Source organism: Quercus lobata, chromosome 3, assembly GCF_001633185.2.
Source record: "Quercus lobata isolate SW786 chromosome 3, ValleyOak3.0 Primary Assembly, whole genome shotgun sequence".
In the NCBI taxonomy this organism is placed as follows: Eukaryota; Viridiplantae; Streptophyta; class Magnoliopsida; order Fagales; family Fagaceae; genus Quercus; species Quercus lobata.
In genome coordinates, this window is record NC_044906.1 from 57,219,104 (window position 1) to 57,240,832 (window position 21,729).

Genomic DNA, 21,729 nt, shown 5'->3' on the forward strand with positions numbered 1-21,729 from the left:
CAGATTCTCTCTCTTCATATCCTTCTTTCAACTTGGAACGCCTCAAAGTCCTATAACTTATCCCTTCCTCTCCTCGAGTGACCTTCCTCCTCGGGCCAGTGGCCCGTGGCATCCCTACACCAATATTGCAACTCTTCAACTTCGTCCTTGGTCCTCAAGTACTCACAATTACAATTTAAATAATTTATTGATGACATAGTTATTAATTTTTAATTTTCTAGAAATTTTGCAAGTATAGAGGATATAAGAAGAAAATATACTCCAATGATAGATTTGTCAAAATTCACTTCCAATAAAAAGATATGAAGTAAGGTTAGGTTATAACTAATTTTATAACTAAACTTTGTCACTTTATCAATTACCACAAATTTCTCTAAATCAATTTTGATCTAAAGTCTTTTCCCATAAATTACCTTTTTTTTTATACAAGATAGAAAGAAGTTCTCATTCTAGAGACTTGAATTTCAATTCTTACCCTAACACTCTACAAGCATCTATACTTATGAAGTAATAATCGTACCAAAGTGTGCCATGGTTAAATTACAGTTGATGTAACGGACTGAACCCACTTTATAAAAAACTTATATTCTAAGAAAATGCACTCACCATCGAATCCGTACAAACAAACTTTCCCATTCCTCCCTTTTCAAAAAGGGCCACAAAAAAATGTATTCAAAAGAACATCCCAACCGTCCAAACCAAAGGAGGTCAAAAAAGCAAAAAACGGGAGAGCCTCTTAAAACGTGGACCCCCACCACTTGCCAGGTACTCCAACCGTGCACCCCACGCTCCTCACACGCGCGTCACCCCCTCTTTTCCCCCAAAAATCAAAACGTTTTCGTTTTCCTCTAATAACCCCTCTCTCTCTCACTCACTCAAAAAAACGAACCACCAAACAATTTCTTCTCTCTCTCTCACACACACAAACACACAACTGTGACCCCTCTTCTTCGCATGCTCTCGGAGCTCCGGCTCCAATAACGGAGCCCCGCTCTCGAAAAAAAAACAACCCAAAAAAAAAAAAAAAAACCAAACCCATTTTCTCATTTCTCAATTTTATTATTAGATCCCAAACTTTTTCCATTTTATTATTTTCTCTCTCTTTCTCTCAGATCTTGAACTTCGAAAATGACGACGAATCCATGGGGGATCGGAACTTGGGCCGCCGACGCGGAGCAAGCGGAAGCCGAGGAGAAAGAAGCGGAGGCGGCGGCGGCGGCGGCTTTGGCAAAAGCCACGGCTACTGCCACGATAGCGGAGTCTTCGTCTCAGAGCTTTCCGAGTCTCAGGGAAGCCGTGACCGCCAAGCCCAAGAAGAAGAAAATGACCCTGTCGGAGTTCAGTCAATTCACCCCCACGCCTACCGGGTCTCGCGGCGGCGGCGGCGGCGGAGCGGGGGAATATGCTCGGTTAACTCACGACGAGATGCTTCGGCTGCCGACTGGGCCGAAAGAGCGCTCGGCGGAGGAAATGCAGTATGGGCACGGTAGGCTTGGGGGTGGGTTTAGAGATTACGGGACCCGGTCTGTGTCGGGTCGGGGCAGGGACCGCGATGAGGACGGGTCGTGGGGAGGCGGCGGCGGCGGTGGTGGTAATCGTAGACAGTACGGTGGATTTGACGAAGAGCGTAGAGGACCGCCTTCTAGGGTTTCGGATTTTGATCAACCTTCGAGGGCTGACGAAGTTGATAACTGGGCATCAACGAAGAAACCGCTTCCTTCGGTCGATTCGGGTCGGCAGAACCGGTACGCGTCGCTCGGAGGGGGGTCTAGGGCTGACGAGGTTGATAATTGGGCAAATACGAAAAAGCCCCTTGCTGTTGCTCCGCCTCCTGCTGCTTCTGCTTCTAGATCCCCATTCGGGTCAGGGTTTCGCGACTCGGGTCAAGAACCCGATCGATGGGCTAGAGGGGTAGGGTTTCCCGAGCGGGAACAACGGGAACGGCCGAGATTGGTATTGGATCCTCCGAAAGGGGATTCGGGTAGTTTGGACGGAGCTTCTCCGGTGAAATCGAATAAGCCGAGCCCGTTCGGGGCGGCGAGGCCGAGGGAAGAGGTGTTGGCTGAGAAGGGTTTGGATTGGAAGAAGATGGAGAATGAAATTGAGGCCAAGAAAGGGAGCACGCCCACGAGTGCACATTCGAGCAGGCCTTCGAGTGCACAGTCTAACCGGTCTGAAGGTCAGGGATTGCAGGCGTTTGAGAATGTGGTGAAGCCGAGGCTGAAGGTGAACCCTTTTGGGGATGCCAAGCCTAGGGAGGTCTTGCTCGAGGAGCGAGGCAAGGATTGGCGAAAGATTGAGTTTGAATTGGAGCACCGCAGCGTTGACAGGTTCGTGTATTGCCTTCTACATCCATTGCATTGTCGAATTTTTAAGCTCAATATATGGGTTAGATTTTGACATGTACTTTTGGAAGTTAAGGAAGCTGTTAATGGATTAGCATGTTAGGTAACTTGTCTGGTTATCGGTCAACAAGTAGGTTTCGTTAAGATTTATGTCTTGTCCAATGCATTACCCAATAGGGCTTACTTGAATGAACATTGGTAAATTTAGAAAAGACAATGTGGTAGTTGCTTTTTTGAAAACTTGTCGTGAAATTTTATTAGGAAATGTGAAAGAAAGACTTCAAGAATACAATGTGATAAATTTATGTGAGGGTGACCGAAGTTATCCTCAGAGCTGCATTAACTTTGTAAGCTTTTATAGAACGAATGTTGCATCTTCTTATTTAACTTGACCTTTCGATACAGATAAACATGTTTAGTGGAAGGCTTTTGCCATTACTTTAGCAAATTAATACTCCATAGTAATGCTACATATGAAAGGAAGTCGGTTCCTTCACAAACTGTTAGGTAGGCCTTTGCTTCTTACATATGCATGCTTGTCAATACAAACTTAATCTGCCAGAAAGATTACTTTTATTTATTTATTTTAGATGTGTTCATTTGTGGTGCAAGTAAATCCTAACTCCTAAGCCATGTTGAACTGATGAATGACTCACCATAGTTTTATACAAGGTTTCCATGTGCTTTCGAACCTCTCCCCCCCCCCCCCCCCTCCTTTTTTTTGGGGACAAAAGAGAGCCATTTCCCTAATGTTAGAGTTCTTTTATCCATAACTAGCCATGCGTATAAGATAACAATGCTAAAAGTACAGTAGATATTATTACCCTGCAGTTGATTTTGAAGTGGCTAGCATGGGGTATTAGTGTTATTTGATAAGTATGTATCTTTGATTTGATGTTTCGATTTGAAAGATATGATGAAAATGAGAAAAGAGTAATGTATTGTACCTATAGGATACCAAATGGAGGTTGCTTGGGAGTTGGTTGCACATGAAACCTATAGAAAAGCTAGGGTTTGCACTATCTCCTAACAAGATCTAATTGATGCATCCTTGTCAATTGCCATGTAGTACTGCACAATTTTTTCAAAGATTGATGACCACACCATAAATCATGCCAAAACCTTCCATTACTGCATACTTAACATACCCTGCAAATCTATTCCAACCCGCCCTAATTGATTATACGTTGTCACCATTTTGTTGGTTCTTTGAAATAGTTTATCTTTGTAGATAATTATGCCGTTCTGGTTCCCAGTTTCCCTCATATACTTCTTTTCATGGTTTTCCTGGGCGTAAGGCCATTGACGTAGGACAGATTGGGGAAGCTGTCCATGTTTGCTTGTGCGTTTAGGGTTAGGATAATTTGTGGATTTAGGGTTTAAAACTTAAGAAAGAAGGATTAGGATTCAAAAATGACTAGTGTTTTGGTGAGGAAGGGAAAAAATTTGATTCAGGGTTGCAAAAGAGGTGATAAGAAACTAAGATTGAATCTACCCACAAACTCTGAACAATAATGTGAATAGTTCATATGAACAGTACCTGTGAATGGTATCAGAGTGCCAAAGAAAAGAGCGAGAAAGAAGAGAAATGGATAAAAGAACACACTGAGGGACTGACTTTTTTTTGATAAGCCTGTGAGAGACTAACTTGTTAGGTAATGAAAGACTAACTTGTACTAAATGGAAGTAAACCTCAGATACATAGAATCTCCTACATAAATCTAGACTCAACTCAACCCAGATAAAAATATGTTTTAACCTAAGAATATTTATAACTAGACCTTTAAAACCATATGATTTTACTTCACTTGGACTTCACACATTGACACAGTGAAAGAAATCTTGAATGGACAAAATTTCAAAGTAGCAGAAAATTAATCTCCCATAGCTGCATCAGCCATTCACTTATTGATCTTTGCTTGTCTTGCTTGAATTTTCCCCCTTTTTTAACTAGAATTCAAAACATTGTATTCCTAAAATTCCTTTGTGATTATATATACCACATATTGAAAATCCTGACTTGAACTTCATAATACAATTTTCTAATGTTCAGTTCAGTCTATACTATCTGCTAAAACCTTTTTTAGCTTCTGTAGCTTTAGGCTTCCTTCAATATCTCTTAAGTGATGTGTCACTTTGGAAGCTTTTCCCTCTAGCGGATTTTAGATGCCCTATAATGAGTTTTGTTTCCTCCATGCTTGCTTGTGCACACTACTGTATGCCAGTTTTGTTTGGCGGATTAAATGTATGCATGTGACTTCTGGATCTATATGAATATGAACATACTTGTGTTCATTTCTGAGGGAAAAAAATTTGCAGGCCTGAAACAGAGGAGGAAAAGATATTGAAAGAAGAAATAGATTGTTTAAAGAAGGAACTTGGAACAGAATCTACCACAAAAGAAAACAGGGAATCTATGCAAGAGTCTGGTGGAGACCAGTCCAGTTTACCTGATAAAATAAGTCGCAAAGAGAAGGAATTGGAAACACTGACTCGTGAATTGGATGACAAAACTCGCTTTGGGCAGAAAGCTGTTGAGAGGCCTGGGTCTGGAGCGGGCAGGCCTGGGTCTGGAGCTGGCAGGGTGACTGGTTTTGCTGAGAGGCCGCCTTCTCAATCTGGATCATTTGAGGAAATGAGAAGTACAGAGTTTATGGATAGGCCTCGATCACGCGGTGCAGGGGATATGTGGTCAAGGCCTGCTGATGAAAGAAGATCATTTGGAGGTGGCAGGGATAGAGGATTTCTAGGCAGCAGAGACTTTGGCAGGTAAGGATATATTTTCTGTTGCATTGCATATGTCTTTCTTCTCTTAGCTTTTCCAGTTTAGCTAGTAACTGTGTTAGCCAGTGAAGTGACATGTGATGTCAGATGTTCAATTTTGAAAATATTTTTGTGATTTTAAAAAGCTGAAATGGAGTTGGGAATTAAATGTATTGGAAATGCAATGGGAGAAGTCTGAAATTGGTTGAGATTCAAAACTCTGATTCTAGAACTGTAAAGATTTTAAGTTGTATTTTGGCCATGCTCACTTTTGCCAACTGGGCTGAATAAGTTGTTAGTGGGGAATATCATTTATATTTCTTGGACAAAAAGTAATCAAATAGTTCTGAAAATTCTCACAAGAACTCGTTAAATTTGGGGCAATTAAGAAAGCATGTGAGAATCATTTGTTCTTAAATTTGAATGGTCAGAAATCTTTTTCTGTTAAATCTGGAAGTTCAGAAATGTTCAGAATTGCACGCACATTTCTTGTGTCTATATCCTTCCCTACAATTTGTGTGCTTGATGTACTACTTTTGGAGGTAAAATATAGTTTTAATGTTCCAAAATGCCAATAATGAAATGTGGACTTGTTATTTTTGCAGGTCAACTTCAAGGGAAAGGTGGTGAAGAACAGTTTGCGTGGATTCGTTGAAATACCTTCACTTTTGACAGACGGAACCAAAATAATATTTTCTCACTTTTTCTTGGTTTTCTTCATTTTGCTCTGGGGAGTCGGAGCAAACAATTCTTGAGTACTGGCACTGGCACTGGGAACTCATGCTTTAATCTGTTACATTTTGAAACTATGTAAAATCGCATTTTTTGGGTCTGTTTTAAATCAACATTGAGCCTGTATTGTTCATACGACTCAATTTTTATCGAACACTATGGGACTCAGTAGTTTATTTTTGTGACAGTCATTTTGAGTGTTATACAGTTAATTGGTTATTGTGCAGGAGGATGTTGATTAGTGTTATACAGTTAGTTTTGTTCTACTGTGGGTATGATGTTGCCTATTTGTTTTTCAGTTTAGTTTTGTTCTATGTTGCCTAGGGTGCTTGCTGGATTTTCCTTGTCACTATCAGTCTAACTGGTCACCACTAACTTTAGGCCAATGTTGTATCTCTCTCTTGTTTTTTTCCTCCCAAATTCAATCTGTTGAATAGCTACGAAAGTAGAAAAGGCAAAATACATTCTCACTAATTTGTATTTCAATACTCAATGGAGAGATATGGACTTGTTTGTTTGCATCCGGGCCTAATAAAAGGTATTTGCCTCTCTTTTTTGCCCCTAACAAAAATGGTAGGGGCGTTCAGTCTGAGGAAGGATTTGTCTGTGATCATTACACCAATTGCCATTTATGTTTTTGAGTAAAGCATTTAGCAGAAGAGCCATTAGTAAAAGAAGATAATCAATTGCTTGAATCGATATCCTATTCTGAATCCTTTCATGGATACTGAACAAAAAACCCTATCAGTCAATTAAAATCAATCCAAATCTCTTTGGCCAAAACATTAAGGCTGGGTTTGGATTGCGATGAAAGGGCCATATATGCGCGTTAGCAAATTTTTCTTTAAAATTGAGTCTCACGATATTATTCATATATTTAAAAATTATTTTACTATAGTGTTTTTAGTTTTCAGTAATAAACGGTATTCAAACAGATCTAATATAAATAACCAATTTTCTCCATAGACTTACCACCACAAATTCTAGGTGAGATAGTAATTCTAAAAGAAGCAAGGGTTGAGATTCTATTTTCCAGAAATGAGCTTTGGTAGCCTAACAGGCCGTGAGACCAGCTTTATAAAGAGAAATAAATATTAATATAGGTTGTAGAGCCAGTTTAATTTTTTTTTCTTCTATTTATTCAATTTTTCATTAAGTAGGATTCAAGTTAGTTCAACTTTAACAAACACGTCATATATATATATATATATATATATATATATGGAAATGCTATATACTTAGATTAAAATGAAAAAAAATAAAAAAATAAAAAATAATCTCCATGTACTCTTTACTGACTTTGATTTTGGGAAGAGTCTTGTTTCTCTTCTTCCTGAGACCTCTTTTCTGTCGTATTTGTTGGACGCCAGTGAAGAGTGAAAGTGTGTCAGATTAATGCACATTCATTTTGTTCACTCTCCAGTTGGCAGCTTGGCATGGTAAAACAGTAACAGTAACACGGGATTAGGTGCTCTAGACAAACTACATTATCTTTTTACTCCATTTTTTAATTGAACAACAAGCAAGTCCAACAAATGAGACAAACATGACAGTTGGCCTTCAATATGAATAATTGTAAACCACAAAAAAATCCTGTTGACTCTGAAACCTCCCAAACCAGCTTCTTTATTTTAAGGTCTACTTTTTATATTTTATATTGTTTTTTTAAGATCTACTTTACTTCTTTTTGGAAAAAAAAAAAAAAAAAAGGTCTACTTTACTCGCTTTAAGTTGCTTAGGACTTTGTTTATTATTATTGGTTAATAGTAACTAGTCTCACTTTGTGATACTATTGGACATGTCACATTAATGTATAAAGATGCTATGATTGATTTATCCTTGTGGTTGAGGATTGGTCAACGTGTTCTCAGATTAAACTTAAAAGGTCTCCCAAAATGGTTAGATCTGCAACTGTTTAAGTCCTGATGCAAGTATACTCCAAGCTTCTTAAGGTTAAGTGCTTTTTTTTCCCTCCTTTGAGGTAAACTACAGTTATTTGAGTTCATTCTCATGAATCATGATCATACTCTACGGTTTCAATTTCTTTGCAGAAATGATGTAGCATCAGCAAGAACTTAAAATAATAGATTTTTAGCTTTATCTTCTTTCCTAGCAAGAATAGGAAAATAAATAAAGTATAAATATTGGTTTTTTCCTTCGCATTCTTCCTCAAATTTTACTTACTTTTGCATGATCAAACCCGTACATATTGTTCTATGTCACTGCTTATGTAAACCCTTTTTTTTTTTTTTGGTGGGAGAAGTGCTTATGTAAACTTGTACTAAATCCTTCCACATATGAACCATCAAACCCATGATCCTTTTTGGATGATGTATCATCATGAACCTTAACTTCCTCAATGGAGCTCCCAATGGCCTAAAACAGCAATATATAACAAGGCCTAAAACAGCAACATATAATACACTAGTTACATGTTCAAAATTTCAGTTTGATTTATGTAATATATTTCTTGCTGATTAAAAGTCAGAGTGAACAAAGTAAGAGGATTCAATGCACCGGTTTAGGCTTTTCACAGGGAAATTGGAAGGTCCTTGGTGGATAAATAATGGTGTAGGAGCAGCAGCAATTGGAGTTGTTTTGATTGCTGCTTCATTACTTGTTGGTCCATCATGGGGTTGTCACATTCCAGCAATCTACAACTTTGGCGATTCAAACTCAGATACAGGCAGTGTCTCAGCAGCATTTGGTCGGGTACCCCCTCCCAATGGTGAGACTTTCTTTGGTAAACCTTCTGGTCGGTATTCTGATGGGCGTCTAATCATTGACTTTTTAGGTAAGCATGCTCTTCTCAGCTATTCATTTATCCTCTACTCTAGCTAGGGAATATGGTAGTTATTTTTTTGGGTCTATGGAATGTGATTGAATGACGAAAAAGAATATATGTAACATTTCTTGACTAGTCTGTTGATCCATAATGGACCCAAAATTTTGGTATTAAGGCTTGGATTTCGTTGTTGTTGTCTATGGGATGTGATAGTTTGGATGTTGCTATGATGGGATTATTTCTTGGTGGACTCCCACCAACCATTTTCATGGAATACATTTTCTCTTTGGGCTGATCATACCTCGGGTGATGATTGTCTGTGCTAATTTTTGTACTGATATAATGTCATAACATAAACAGTGTTAATGTAAAACTTATTTGATTTTCTGCATACAACCCATGTTGATGACTTTGTTTGGTAAGGATCTTGTAACCTAGTGTCATGTGGGGAGTGCCTAGGTTTGAATCTGCGGTTTCGTTGTCTTCTTAATGTGGCAAAAGACAAAAGATGACCTTTTTTTTTTTCCTTTTTTCTTTTTCTACAGCTGAGAAGTTGGGGCTTCCCTTCTTGAGTGCATATCTTGATTCTATAGAACCAAACTTTAGACATGGAGCAAATTTTGCTGCAAGTGGGTCTACAATCCAGCCAACTGATGCCAAATTATTTGGGGCAGGTTTTAATCCCTTATCTCTCAACATACAGCTTTTGCAGTTTGAACAATTTAAAGACCGTACCAATGAGTCATTCAACCAAGGTTAGAAAGATCTACTGCTGATTTCTCTAGGCAAGGCAATTTTTTTTTTTATACAATTTCTGCTGTCATTTACTGAGAAATGCTTTTGACCTTTTACTTTCTAGTAATGCTTGTATGTGCTTTCAGCTAAAAGTTCTTGGATTAAAAATAACCTCCCAAGGCCAGAGGAATTCTCAAAGGCTCTTTACACATTGGACTGTGGACAAAATGATCTTAATTTTGGACTTTTTCAAACTACAGAGGAGCAAGTGCGAGCATCCATCCCCAATATAACCGATATGTTTGCTGTGGCTGTAAAGGTAACTTAAATGTATTTGGAAGAATAACAGTAAGTTATTAACTTTATAAATTCACTATTTTCAGCCGCTTAAGTTTTCAAAGCAAATGGTAATTTATCAAGATACCAACAAGTGGTCTGAGATTGAACCCTTTTCCACTCTACCTACCATAAAATGTTCAAAATTTCATGTGTTATGTCTCATTCTCACTTATTGAAGGGAAGTTTGGGTCCATACATGAGGAAAAGTGTTAAAATAATGGTTATGTGATTAAATTCAGCTTTTCCACTAGCTTAAACTTTTGGAACATGGTAGTTTCAGTATTCTATTTTCAGTGCTTTCTAATGAAGACCAATGTCATTTTAGGAATAAACCAAGTAGCTTCTTGCAGCTTAACATTGCATAATCCTAGCAAGTCCCTTGAGCCATACTGTGGAAAATTGAGAATTAAACTTAAAAAAACTTCAAATTTGTTTTGACCTAAGCAATTATTATCATTATTATTATTATTTTCCAATTAAATTTGAGCCCATAAGAGAGAGCCTTTTCTAAATCTCTTAAAAAAGTATGAGTTCTGTGCAATGACCCAATAAAACAAGGGTTGTAAATAACTTTTAAGAATGACAACAATTCTGTTACTTATCTCTCTGTAGACAGTTTTTCACCCTGAATGCTCTAGGTAAAAGCGAAATGGTAAACTCTATTCTAAAGGATGTGCTTAGGGAAATCACATGAGATGCTCCATACATCACTGGTTTTAATCTTTTTCATTGGGGAAAAAGACATTAGTTAACCTTGAATATTAAACGAAGCTATACACATACTTTTTCCAGATTCTAATTATATAAAATTGTTGTACCAAATTGGTAAAACTTCCTAACATAAAATCCTATTCACAAAGTAAAAGGCAAAAGGTGAGGTAGACATTTTCTATATCAGAATTTTCATGTGTATAATTAAAGTCCAGTACTTGTTTATTTGATGTATTTTTTTTTGGTCTATGAAACTATTTTAGAAACTCTACCAAGAAGGAGCAAGAACATTTTGGATACATAATACCGGTCCCATTGGTTGCTTGCCTTCTTTTGCTGTATGGAATCGTCCAAAACATTTTAAGTCTGATCAAAACGGCTGCATAAAGTCTTACAATCAGTTGGCTCAAGAGTTCAACAAGCAGCTTAAGGACAAAGTCTTCCAACTGAGGACCCAACTCCACCATGCAGTGCTCATCTATGTTGATATCTACACTGCTAAGTACACTCTAATCAGTGAGGCAGAGAAACAAGGTAATCATTTGAGTTTATAATCGTTCTTTTTGTTTTATGAAGAGGAATCCATGACCCAAAGGTAAACCTCGGATGTCCGACCTGACCCACAAGAATCATGCATCAATTGAGTTCAGAACTTAAAACCTCATGGTTCTTGAGCATGTGTTCCACAATTTGAGTTACTAGATGGGTATTTTGAGTTTATAAGTTCCTTCAAAATTTATATCACAAATGAACCCATACTATTGTATTATGAAAATTCCTAATTACACTGATGTACAACTCATTTGTCTTCCATGCAGTAGCAAGTTGTTTGATTCTTCTTCCATGGGGTACTAGCTAGAAAGAAGAAACATTGCTACTCTTTTGGTGTGCCTATCCGAACACCATTCTCACTCAGAATTTTTGTATTGATTGCAGGTTTTGTTAGTCCTCTTGGGTATTGTTGTGGGCATTTAGGTGTTGCTGAATGTGTCAATAGTGAATGGAACTGAAATTTTTGCGGCTTCTTGCAGTGATCCTTCAAAACACATAAGCTGGGATGGCGGACATTATACTGAAGCTGCAAACAAATGGGTAGCTAATCACATTGTGGACGGCTCACTCTCAGATCCCCCAATTCCCCTGACAAAATCATGTCATAGTTCTTCCTAGCTGAAGTATGTCACAACCAAGTTCTAGCATGTGTTAGAGCTCAAAGATGGTGTCATTTCTTTTTTCTTGGTGGGAATCAAGGGCTGCTGATAGTAAAACTGCAACCTCTCAAATGTTTTTAGAGTCAGGACTCAGGTAAGCAAAGATTGAGAATGCATGTAAGAGAGTCAGGCTGATTACTGGGAATAATTTTGCGCCACTCTTTCGATTAGCAGCATGAACAAATGATAAATGAGACTACTTGCAAGGTGGACCAAATGGAGAAGCGTATTAGGAACATTGTGTAATCATAGAATACCTATTAAGTTATACTGAAATGAGAAGGTTAACATGGATAAATGAAAATACCTGGAAATATAATATTCAAATAAGAAAACATGCTTGAAGATGAGTGTAAGATGAGGAAGAGTCGCTTGAGATGAATTAGTTATGTTTAAAGAAGAGTGATTAATGTACTAGCAAGAAAGATTAAGTTAATTAAAATTAATGAAACCAAAAAAAATTCGAAAAATATTGAAAATAACAAGTTGTAAAAAAGGCCGTGGTAAAACCACATGGAGTTGGAGGTTGGGGGGATGACTTGAAATCATTTAAAAATTTTTTATTTAGTATAGTGATATAGATATATATACAAGTTATTTTTATGAAAAATAGCACTTAACCCCATCATAAGTTTTTCGATGTTTATATTCTTTTTAGTACAAGCATAATATACTAACAAATTAAGGCAATCCTCTCAAAATATATGTCAAGTGATGATATATATATATATATATATATAACATATTATATTATTTTTGGGTATAACATGTAATGTCTCTCCAAATTTCATCCGTTTCTTATTATGCCATTTAGTTATTGTTTTGATAAAATCTCTACAAATTTGGATTGATTTAATCAAAATATTTTCCAATATGTTGTCAATAAATTATTAAAAAAATGTTTTATATAATATTTACATGGCTTATAAATGATTGAGCACATGATAATCCCAAAGGATTGACCTAATGGTTCCTAAGACCTCATGAGATCTATAAGCTCATAGATTCAAAATCTCTAATTAACTTATTGAGACCTCCTTAAAAGATTCTTCTTTGTAATTACGTAGTGTGTAGAAAGAGAGACTACACACACTAAATGAATAATTAGGTGTTTGAAGATATCTGGACACTCTCGTTGATTAAAAAATAATAATAAGTGATTTGCAAAATAGATAAATAAGAGAATAAAATGAAAAAAGAATTCATTATATTATTCTCAATATAAATATAAAAGCTAATAATGTAAATAAAGATCTTAAAGATTACTTCAATCTATAAGATGAATTCCAATGATAATATTCCAAGAATAATGACGAAAGTGATATTATTAAAACAAGCTATTGTACACTGACCATACACATGGCCACATGGATTAAAGTCGTATTTTGAAAACACAACTTTAAAAGAACTATGTACAGAATGTGTAATAGTGAGTGTGTAACAAGATTTTCTCTTCCTACAATATACAATTCAACAAGAAGCCAAGCCCATTTATTTTATTGGCTACGACCATCATCATTCGAGGACTCTACTAACAAGATGATGTTATATTTTTATATTCCTTGTGTTGGTCCACTCAACAAGTGGTGTAAAAACATATATGCTTGAAGATATATATATATATATATATATATATAATTATATACTGAATACTAGAGCATAATTTAATTTCTTATATTTTCTTCCTAGTGGATTTATTTTTTTTGCTAGCAGTTTGAATAAAAAGGAATTAATTAACCACTACGCAACCTTGGTGCGGTGGTCACTCTACAAGTATAAGTGTTTGTAGGGTGTGAGGGCAAAAACCGAGATTCAAGTTTCTAGAAGGGAGCTTTATAAACATATACACTTAGATTATATTAGAGACCAAAAAAGAAAAAAGAAAAAATGAAATTAACTCACAAGGCATAATCCCAAAAAATTGGGATAAGACATGCACATGCTATTGTATTCTCAAAGTTGATTATTTTATTTAGGTTGTAAATAGACCGAGTTGACTGTTTATGAATAGTTCAGTTCAACTCATAAAAACTTGTTTATGTTGACTTAAATAATAAATGAACCAAATTCAAGCTCATATTTAAGCTAGACTATTAAACAATTCAAACTCAAATATAATATTACATCCATGAACAAACTTGAGTATAAAACTCGATATATAAATAAATAAATATGTAAAGAGTTATATATAATTAAAATTAGATTAAGTTTTATAAATAAGCTCAAAAAAGAGACCAAAATATTATTTGTAATTTATAAATAATATATATAATCCATTTCGTAGTAAAATTCATATATAATTTTTAATAAGACAAGGCTAGTAAAACTAATTTGTATAAGTATTTACATAAAATCATATTTAACAAACTCAAATAATATAATTTTAAATATAATCTAGATATTAATTAGCATATATTATTATAGGGTAAAAAATTCTAATATAAGTTATATATTATTAATCTAGTTATATATTATTAATATAAGTTTCTAATAGTAGAAACTTCTAACCCACCCTCCTGAATTTAAGCCAACCATAACCTGATCAACTTTGATGCTGAAGTACTTCCGATCTTCATCTCTCACCGCCACAGGTTTGCACGAAGTGAAAGCACCCACGGCCATTTTATGGTAGTAGAACTTTGGCATCGCAAAACTCGCCTCATGTCGAGGGCCTATAAATTGGAGGATACGGCTGTACAAACATTTTCATCCTCAATAATCAAATCACTGCCTATCTCTTGCCAGATGGTTCATCAATATCCATGAATTCACCAGTTACCCTGCACATGTGAATGAATGATGCATCTTTTAACAAATTTTTCATTAACATGCCCAAATTTAGATCCTTATGACTATAAGAGGGAGAGAATTGTAGAGCACAATATAACAAGAAAATATTAGACTAGTGAACTGAAGACTGTGGCAACTATGATTATGCATGACAACTTGCACCAGTTTGTATCTCTTGCTCTTTTCTTTTTTCTCAGTCAAAATGACAAGAAAATTGGCTGTATGATTTCCTAAACATAACTGATCGACTCCTCTTAGAGAGCAGATACCAGTTGCTTCCTTTTTTTTTCCCCCCTCCTTATCTGAGAAAGAATTGAACAATCTTTGACCATCTTTAAAGAGCAAGTTCAACTAATTTACAATTGAAGACATAATTTAGTAGCCAGTAAAAGTCAATCCTTTTTTTTTTTTTTTGCTTTGCTTTAGTAAAAGTCAATTCTTTAGATCCACAAGACTCTTAATAGCGAAGCTTAAAAGTATCCCTATTGTTAAATAAAACGCACCATTTCATTAATATTACCAAAATAAAATACCTGAAATTAACAAAACATTTGAAAGAAAAAGAAAAAGGAATCTGAAGGGTCACCACATCTGTTATACTAGCCTCCCATTACCATCAAGACACCAAAACCCCTACGGATAATTTTTCTTTTCTTTTTTCTTTTTAAATTAGGGGTTAAATATGATTTAAGTTTAGGTAATTTGGTTGGATAGTGTAAGGTTGAATTTAATCAACCATCTTGTTAGCTTTATTCCGTGCCAAATTTGCTTGTATTTCAGCAATTAGTAACCCTGTATTTAGGTGGGATTCTTGTAAGGGTAGTGAGTGAGATAGTGTGAAGAAATATTCAAGAGTGTGCAAGAAAAACAGGGACTCGCGATTGGATCTCGCGGGTGACTCGCAGCTGCAAGCTGCCAGAAGTTACACACGTGCCAAGCATACCAGAAGTTGAAGCGTCATGCTAGTTGGAGCACTACATGACAAAATAGGACAACTGGCCGTTCAGTTACCTCGCGGCTGGAACTCGCGACTTAGTTAAACCGCGAGCTAGCCCTGTTTTGAAAAACTTGACTCTTTACATTCCATTCTCACCCTAGTATAAATACCTCTTACATCCATGAAAGAAAGAGAGTTTCTAGAGAGAATTTTGAGAGAGAAACCCTAGAGAAAAACAAGATTGATTTATCCACAATCTTCACATAAGAGACTCTTCAAATTCCTCTACTCTCTTCCTCTCCATTGTTAAATCCTTGAGAAGTTTTTTACCAAAACTTTTTCTCACCATATCCATTACTGTGAGAGGGTTGTTTGGTGCTTTGGGAAGCAGTTAGGAAGGAACCAATTTCACATTGGTTGATGCTATGGTCAAGTAGCAGAATCCGAGAAGCTAGAAAAGAAATAGGTTCGGTGCAACCTCGTTGGAGCAAGAAGCTTGGAGGGCTTAGGTACACTGGGTAGATTAGGCTTGAAGGGTCTATTGCTGTTCATGTATTCCAACTACATTTTCTAGTGGATTATCGACCGTTTGGAGGGCGGCGGAGAGGTTTTACGCCGAGGGTTTCGGTTTCCTCTTCGATAACACATCGTTGTGTTGTCCTTGTATTTGTATCTTTCTTCCCTTAATCTTTGCCTTTTATTTTCTGCTGTGGATGTGATTTTAATTGGTTTAGATTGTTTACCAATTTTGTTTATAACTTGTGTTCATTTTCCGTACACTTATTATTTGTCATAAAGTTTGAATTGGTAATTTTGTTATTGGAGATCTAAACGTTCAAGGGTGTTTTATACACTATTTGAACTTTCAAATAGTTTTGTTTTGGGTATATAAATAAAAAGAATATTTGGTGCGTAATGTAAAACCATATTTTACCATAGTTTAATTTTAAATCATCTATAACACACATCTATACACACTTGCCCATATCATGTCTTAATGTTGCGCTATTGATTAGTGGAAGACGGTCAGAGCATGGATGGAGCCATTCATGGACATTGCCCCCCCTAATTTTTTTTTTTTTTTAATAATGTAATTATATAACTATATATTTAGGTACTAATTTTAGCAACTTCGTTCAATAAAATTACATTTTGTCTCCTTTATTGATTATTATAAGAGAAATGCTACAGCAACAAACTTTTTCACAACATTTTTATAGACTATTGAGGTAGCAAATTCTTACTGGTTTACATTTGGGTCCACCACTTGCATCACTTTCTTATTTACTAATAACCACTAATCACAACAAAAATTTATAGATCTAGTATTTTCCTCTTTTTAAAGTCATAAAAAAATTTATAGATCTAAAATTAAAAAAAAAAATATACAAGCCCAAAATATTAGCCCAACAACAAAAATTACCAATAGGTAATAGCAAAGCTAAAAAAAAAATTGAGACTAATCAACAAATTTTACAAAAAATAAACAACTCAGCCCTTTAAAAAACTTTAAACAAAATTATTTTGTCCTTACCAACAAAAAACACACTCTACACACACATAAAAAAAAAATAATTAAAGAAAACCTTTGCCGGCTAAGCAATAGAGCCGAAAGCCAAAACCACTGCATATAACTAACAATAAAAACGCCCTCCTAACTCCAAGTCCTGGCTCCGTCCCTGGGTCAGATAGTCCAGGATACTTTCATTTCATGATATGAAATACGTGAATACAACATAAATGAGTTGATTTTCATGATCCTGTTACTATTTTGCATTTATTTTTGGTTTCAGGATTTGAAAAAAAATTAGTCTTACCTTAAGAAGACTACAAATATGCGGTGAAACTACTAAATTAATTTTTAACACCTCAAAATATATATATATTTCTTTATTCTAATTTAGTTTACTTTTTCTTATAATATTTGTACAATATTATCTAAAACTACCTTATATAAAATATTACAAAATTATACATAGATTATCATGGAACTTACCAGTTAATGTATAAAGATGCTATGATTGATTTGTCCTTGTGGTTGAGGATTGGTCAACGTGTTCTCAGATTAAACTTAGAGTCTCCCAAAATGATTAGATCTGCAACTGTTGAAGTCTTGATGCAAGTATACTCCAAGCTTCTTAAGGTAAAGTGCTTTTTTTTTTCCTCCTTTGAGCTAAACTACAGTTATTTGAGTTCATTCTCATGATCATACTCTACGGTTTCAATTTCTTTGCAGAATTGATGTAGCATCAGCAAGAACTTAAAATAATAGATTTTTATCTTTTTTTTTTTTGGTAAACCTAGATTTTTTATCTTTATCTTCTTTCCTAGCAAGAATAGGAAAATAAATAAAGTATAAATATTGGTTTTTTCCTTCGCATTCTTCCTCAAATTTAACTTACTTTTGCATGAGCAAACCCGTACATATTGTTCTATGTCACTGCTTATGTAAACTTTTTTTTTTTTTTTTGTGTGGTAGAAATGCTTATGTAAACTCGTACTATATCCTTCCACATATGAACCATCAAACCCATGATCCTTCTTGGATGATGTATCATCATAAACCGTAACTTCCTCAATGGAGCTCCCAATGGCCTAAAACAGCAACATATAAATACACTAGTTACATGTTCAAAATTTCTGTTTGATTTATGTAATATATTTCTTGCTTGATTAAAAGTCAGAGTGAACAAAGTAAGAGGATTCAATGCACCGGTTTAGGCTTTTCAGAGGGAAATTGGAAGGTCCTTGGTGGATAAAGAATGGTGTAGGAGCAGCAGCAATTGGAATTGTTTTGATTGCTGCTTCATTACTTGTTGGTCCATCATGGGGTTGTCACATTCCAGCAATCTACAATTTTGGCGATTCAAACTCAGATACAGGCAGTGCCTCAGCAGCATTTGGTCGGCTACCCCCTCCCTATGGTGAGACTTTCTTTGGTAAACCTTCTGGTCGGTATTCTGATGGGCGTCTAATCATTGACTTTATAGGTAAGCATGCTCTTCTCAGCTATTCGTTTATCATCTAATCTAGCTAGTGGATATGGTAGTTATTTTTTTGGTCTATGGAATGTGATAGAATGACGAAAAAGAATATATGTAACATATCCTAACTAGTCTGTTGATCCATAATAAACCCAAAATTTTGGTATTAAGGCTTGGTTTTTGTTGTTTTTGTCTATGGGATGTGATAGTTTGGGTGTTGCTACGGTAGGATTATTTCTTGCTAGACTCCTAACCATTTTCATGGAATACATTTTATCTTCGGGGTGATCATACCTCGGGTGATGATTGTCTGTGCTAATTTTTGTATTTATATGATGTCATAACATAAACAGTGTAATACTGTAATGTAAAACTTATTTGATTTTCTACATACGACCCATGTTGATGACTTTGTTTGGTTAGGATCTTGTAACCTAGAGTCATGTGGGAGAGCCTAGGTTTGAATCTGCGGTTTCATTGTCTTCTTAATGTGGCAAAAGAAAAAAAGATGACTTTGTTGTCCATTTTCTACAGCTGAGAAGTTGGGGCTTCCCTTCTTGAGTGCATATCTTGATTCTATAGAACCAAACTTTAGACATGGAGCAAATTTTGGTGCAAGTGGGTCTACAATCCAGCCAACTGATGCCAAATTATTTGGCGCAGGTTTTAGCCCCTTATCTCTCAATATACAGCTTTTGCAGTTTGAACAATTTAAAGACCGTACCAAGGAGCCATTCAACCAAGGTTAGAAAGATCTACTGCTGATTTCTCTAGGCAAAGCAATTTTTTTTACAATTTCTGCTGTCATTTACTGAGAAATGCTTTTGACCTTTTACTTTCTAGTAATGCTTGTATATGCTTTCAGCTCAAAGTTCATGGATTAAAAATAACCTCCCAAGGCCAGAGGAATTCTCAAAGGCCCTTTACACATTGGACAGTGGACAAAATGATTTTCATTTTGGACTTGTAACAGAGGAGCAAGTGCGAGCATCCATCCCCAATATAATTGATATGTTTGCTGTGGCTGTAAAGGTAACTTAAATGTATTTGTTAGAATAACAGTAAGTTATTAACTTTATAAATTCACTATTTTCAGCCACTTAAGTTTTTGGAGCAAATGGTAATTTATCAAGATACCAACAAGTGGTTTGAGTTTGAACCCATTTCCACTCTACCTACCATAAAATGTTCAAAATTTCAGGTGTTATGTCTCACTTATTGAAGGGAAGTTTGGGTCCATACATGAGGAAATGTTAAAATAATGGTTATGTGATTAAATTCACCTTTTCCACTAGCTTAAACTTTTGGAACCTGGTAGTTTATCAGTATTCTATTTTCAGTGCTTTCTAATGAAGACCAATGTCATTTTAGGAATAAAAGAAGTAGCTTCTTGCAGCTTAGCATGGCATAATCCTAGCAAGTCCCTTGAGCCATACTGTGGAAAATTGAGAATTAAACTTAAAACAGTTCAAACTTTGTTTTGACCTAAGCAATTATTATCATATTATTATTTTCCAATTAAATTTGAGATAAGAGAGAGCCTTTTCTAAATCTCTTACAAAAGTATGAGTTCTGCGCAATGACCCAATAAAACAAGGGTTGGAAATAACTTTTAAGAATGACAACAATTCTGTTACTTATCTCCCTGTAGACAGTTTTTCACCCTGAATGCTCTAGGTAAAAGGGAAATGGTAAACTCTATTCTAAAGGATGTGCTTAGGGAAATCACATGAGATGCTCCATACATCACTGGTTTTAATCTATTTCATTGGGGAAAAAAACATTAGTTAACCTTGAATATTAAACGAAGCTGTACGCTTACTTTTTCCAGATTCTAATTATATAAAATTGGCTTTATATCAAATTGGTAAAACTTCTCAACATAAAATCCTATTCACAGAGAAAAAGGCAAAAGGTGAGGTAGACATTTTCTATATCAGAATTTTCAAGTGTATAATTAAAGTCCAGTACTTGTTTATTTGATGTATTTTTTTTTTTTTTGGTCTATGAAACTATTTTAGAAACTCTACCAAGAAGGAGCAAGAACATTTTGGATACATAATACTGGTCCCATTGGCTGCTTGCCTTTTTTTGCTGTATGGAATCCTCCAAAACATTTTGAGTCTGATAAAAACGGCTGTATAAAGTCTTACAATCAGTTGGCTCAAGAGTTCAACAAGCAGCTTAAGGACAAAGTCTTCCAATTGAGGACCCAACTCCACCATGCAGTGCTCATCTATGTTGATATCTACACAGCTAAGTACACTCTAATCAGTGAGGCAGAGAAACAAGGTAATCATTTGAGTTTATAATCATTCTTTTTATTTTGTGAAGAGGAATCCATATCCCAAAGACCTTGGTTAACCTCAGATGTCCAACCTCACCCACAAGAATCGTGCATCAATTGAGTTCAGAACTTAAAACCTCATGGTTCTTGAGCATGTGTTCCACAATTTGAGTTACTAGATGGGTATTTTGAGTTTATAAGTTCCTTCAAATTTATATCACAAATGACCCCATACTATTGTATTATGACAATTCCTAATTACACTGATGTACAACTCATTTGTCTTCCATGCAATAGCAAGTTGTTTGGTTCTTCTTCCATGGGGTACTAGCTAGAAAGAAGAAACATTGCTAATCGTTTGGTGTGCCTATACCGAACACCATCCTCACTCAGAATTTCTGTATTAATTGCAGGTTTTGTTAGTCCTCTTGAGTATTGTTGTGGCCATTTAGGTGTTGCTGAATGTTGGCAAACATCGATAGTGAATGGAACTGAAGTTTTTGCGGCTTCTTGCAGTGATCCTTCAAAACACATAAGCTGGGATGGCGTACATTATACTGAAGCTGCAAACAAATGGGTAGCTAACCACATTGTGGACGGCTCACTCTCAGATCCCCCAATTCCCCTTACAAAATCATGTCACAGTGCTGATATTCCTAGCTGAAGTTTGTCACAACCAAGCTCTAGCATGTGTTAGAGCTCAAAGAGGGTGTCATTTCTTTTTTCTTGGTGGGAATCAAGGGTTGCTGATAGTAAAACTGCAACCTCTCAAATGTTTTTAGAGTCAGGACTCAGGTCAGCAAAGATTGAGAATGCGTGTAAGAGAGTCAGGCTGATTACTGGGAATAATTTTGCGCCACTCTTTCGATTAGCAGCATGAACAAATGATAAATGAGACTACTAGCAAGGTGGACCAAATGGAGAAGCGTATTAGGAACATTGTGTAATCATAGAATACTTGTTAAGTTATACTGAAATGAGAAGGTTAACATGGATAAATGAAAATACATGGAAATATAATATTCAAATGAGAAAACTTTTTAAGATGAGTGTAAGATGAGGAAGAGTCGCATGAGATGAATTAGTTATGTTCAAAGGAGAGTGATTAAT

The 21,729-nt window shown here is 35.7% G+C and overlaps 2 protein-coding genes and 1 pseudogene across 5 annotated transcripts; all 3 read left to right on the forward strand.

Moving 5' to 3' along the window:
* The first annotated feature begins 862 nt into the window (after window positions 1-862).
* LOC115982418 (eukaryotic translation initiation factor 4B2-like) lies at window positions 863-6,106 on the forward strand. Its single transcript, XM_031105008.1, has 3 exons — window positions 863-2,330; window positions 4,665-5,114; window positions 5,714-6,106. Exons 1-3 carry the CDS (start codon window positions 1,129-1,131, stop codon window positions 5,736-5,738), a joined length of 1,677 nt encoding a protein of 558 aa, XP_030960868.1. The 5' UTR covers window positions 863-1,128; the 3' UTR covers window positions 5,739-6,106.
* Window positions 6,107-7,557: 1,451 nt separating this feature from the next.
* Window positions 7,558-11,940, forward strand: LOC115982423 (annotated as a pseudogene).
* A 5,426-nt stretch (window positions 11,941-17,366) lies between these two features.
* Window positions 17,367-21,642, forward strand: LOC115982421 (GDSL esterase/lipase At3g27950-like). 4 transcript variants are annotated; one of them, XM_031105013.1, is made up of 6 exons: window positions 17,367-17,491; window positions 18,029-18,338; window positions 18,867-19,076; window positions 19,198-19,364; window positions 20,354-20,624; window positions 21,033-21,642. In XM_031105013.1, exons 2-6 carry the CDS (start codon window positions 18,056-18,058, stop codon window positions 21,281-21,283), a joined length of 1,182 nt encoding a protein of 393 aa, XP_030960873.1. In that variant the 5' UTR covers window positions 17,367-17,491; window positions 18,029-18,055; the 3' UTR covers window positions 21,284-21,642. The 4 variants fall into 4 exon arrangements, with proteins under 4 accessions (XP_030960873.1, XP_030960874.1, XP_030960872.1 ...); XM_031105014.1 differs by having other exon boundaries at window positions 18,033-18,338; XM_031105012.1 differs by lacking the exon at window positions 17,367-17,491 and having other exon boundaries at window positions 17,730-18,338.
* Window positions 21,643-21,729: the final 87 nt, after the last annotated feature.

Coding starts and splice junctions, on each gene's coding strand:
- LOC115982418 (XM_031105008.1), top strand. CDS start 1,129: ATGACGACGAATCCATGGGGGATCGGAACTTGGGCCGCCGACGCGGAG. Junction 2,331..4,664: donor GAGCACCGCAGCGTTGACAG/GTTCGTGTATTG, acceptor AAAAATTTGCAG/GCCTGAAACAGAGGAGGAAA. Junction 5,115..5,713: donor GGCAGCAGAGACTTTGGCAG/GTAAGGATATAT, acceptor TTATTTTTGCAG/GTCAACTTCAAGGGAAAGGT.
- LOC115982421 (XM_031105013.1), top strand. CDS start 18,056: ATGCACCGGTTTAGGCTTTTCAGAGGGAAATTGGAAGGTCCTTGGTGG. Junction 19,077..19,197: donor CAAGGAGCCATTCAACCAAG/GTTAGAAAGATC, acceptor ATATGCTTTCAG/CTCAAAGTTCATGGATTAAA. Junction 20,625..21,032: donor CAGTGAGGCAGAGAAACAAG/GTAATCATTTGA, acceptor TATTAATTGCAG/GTTTTGTTAGTCCTCTTGAG.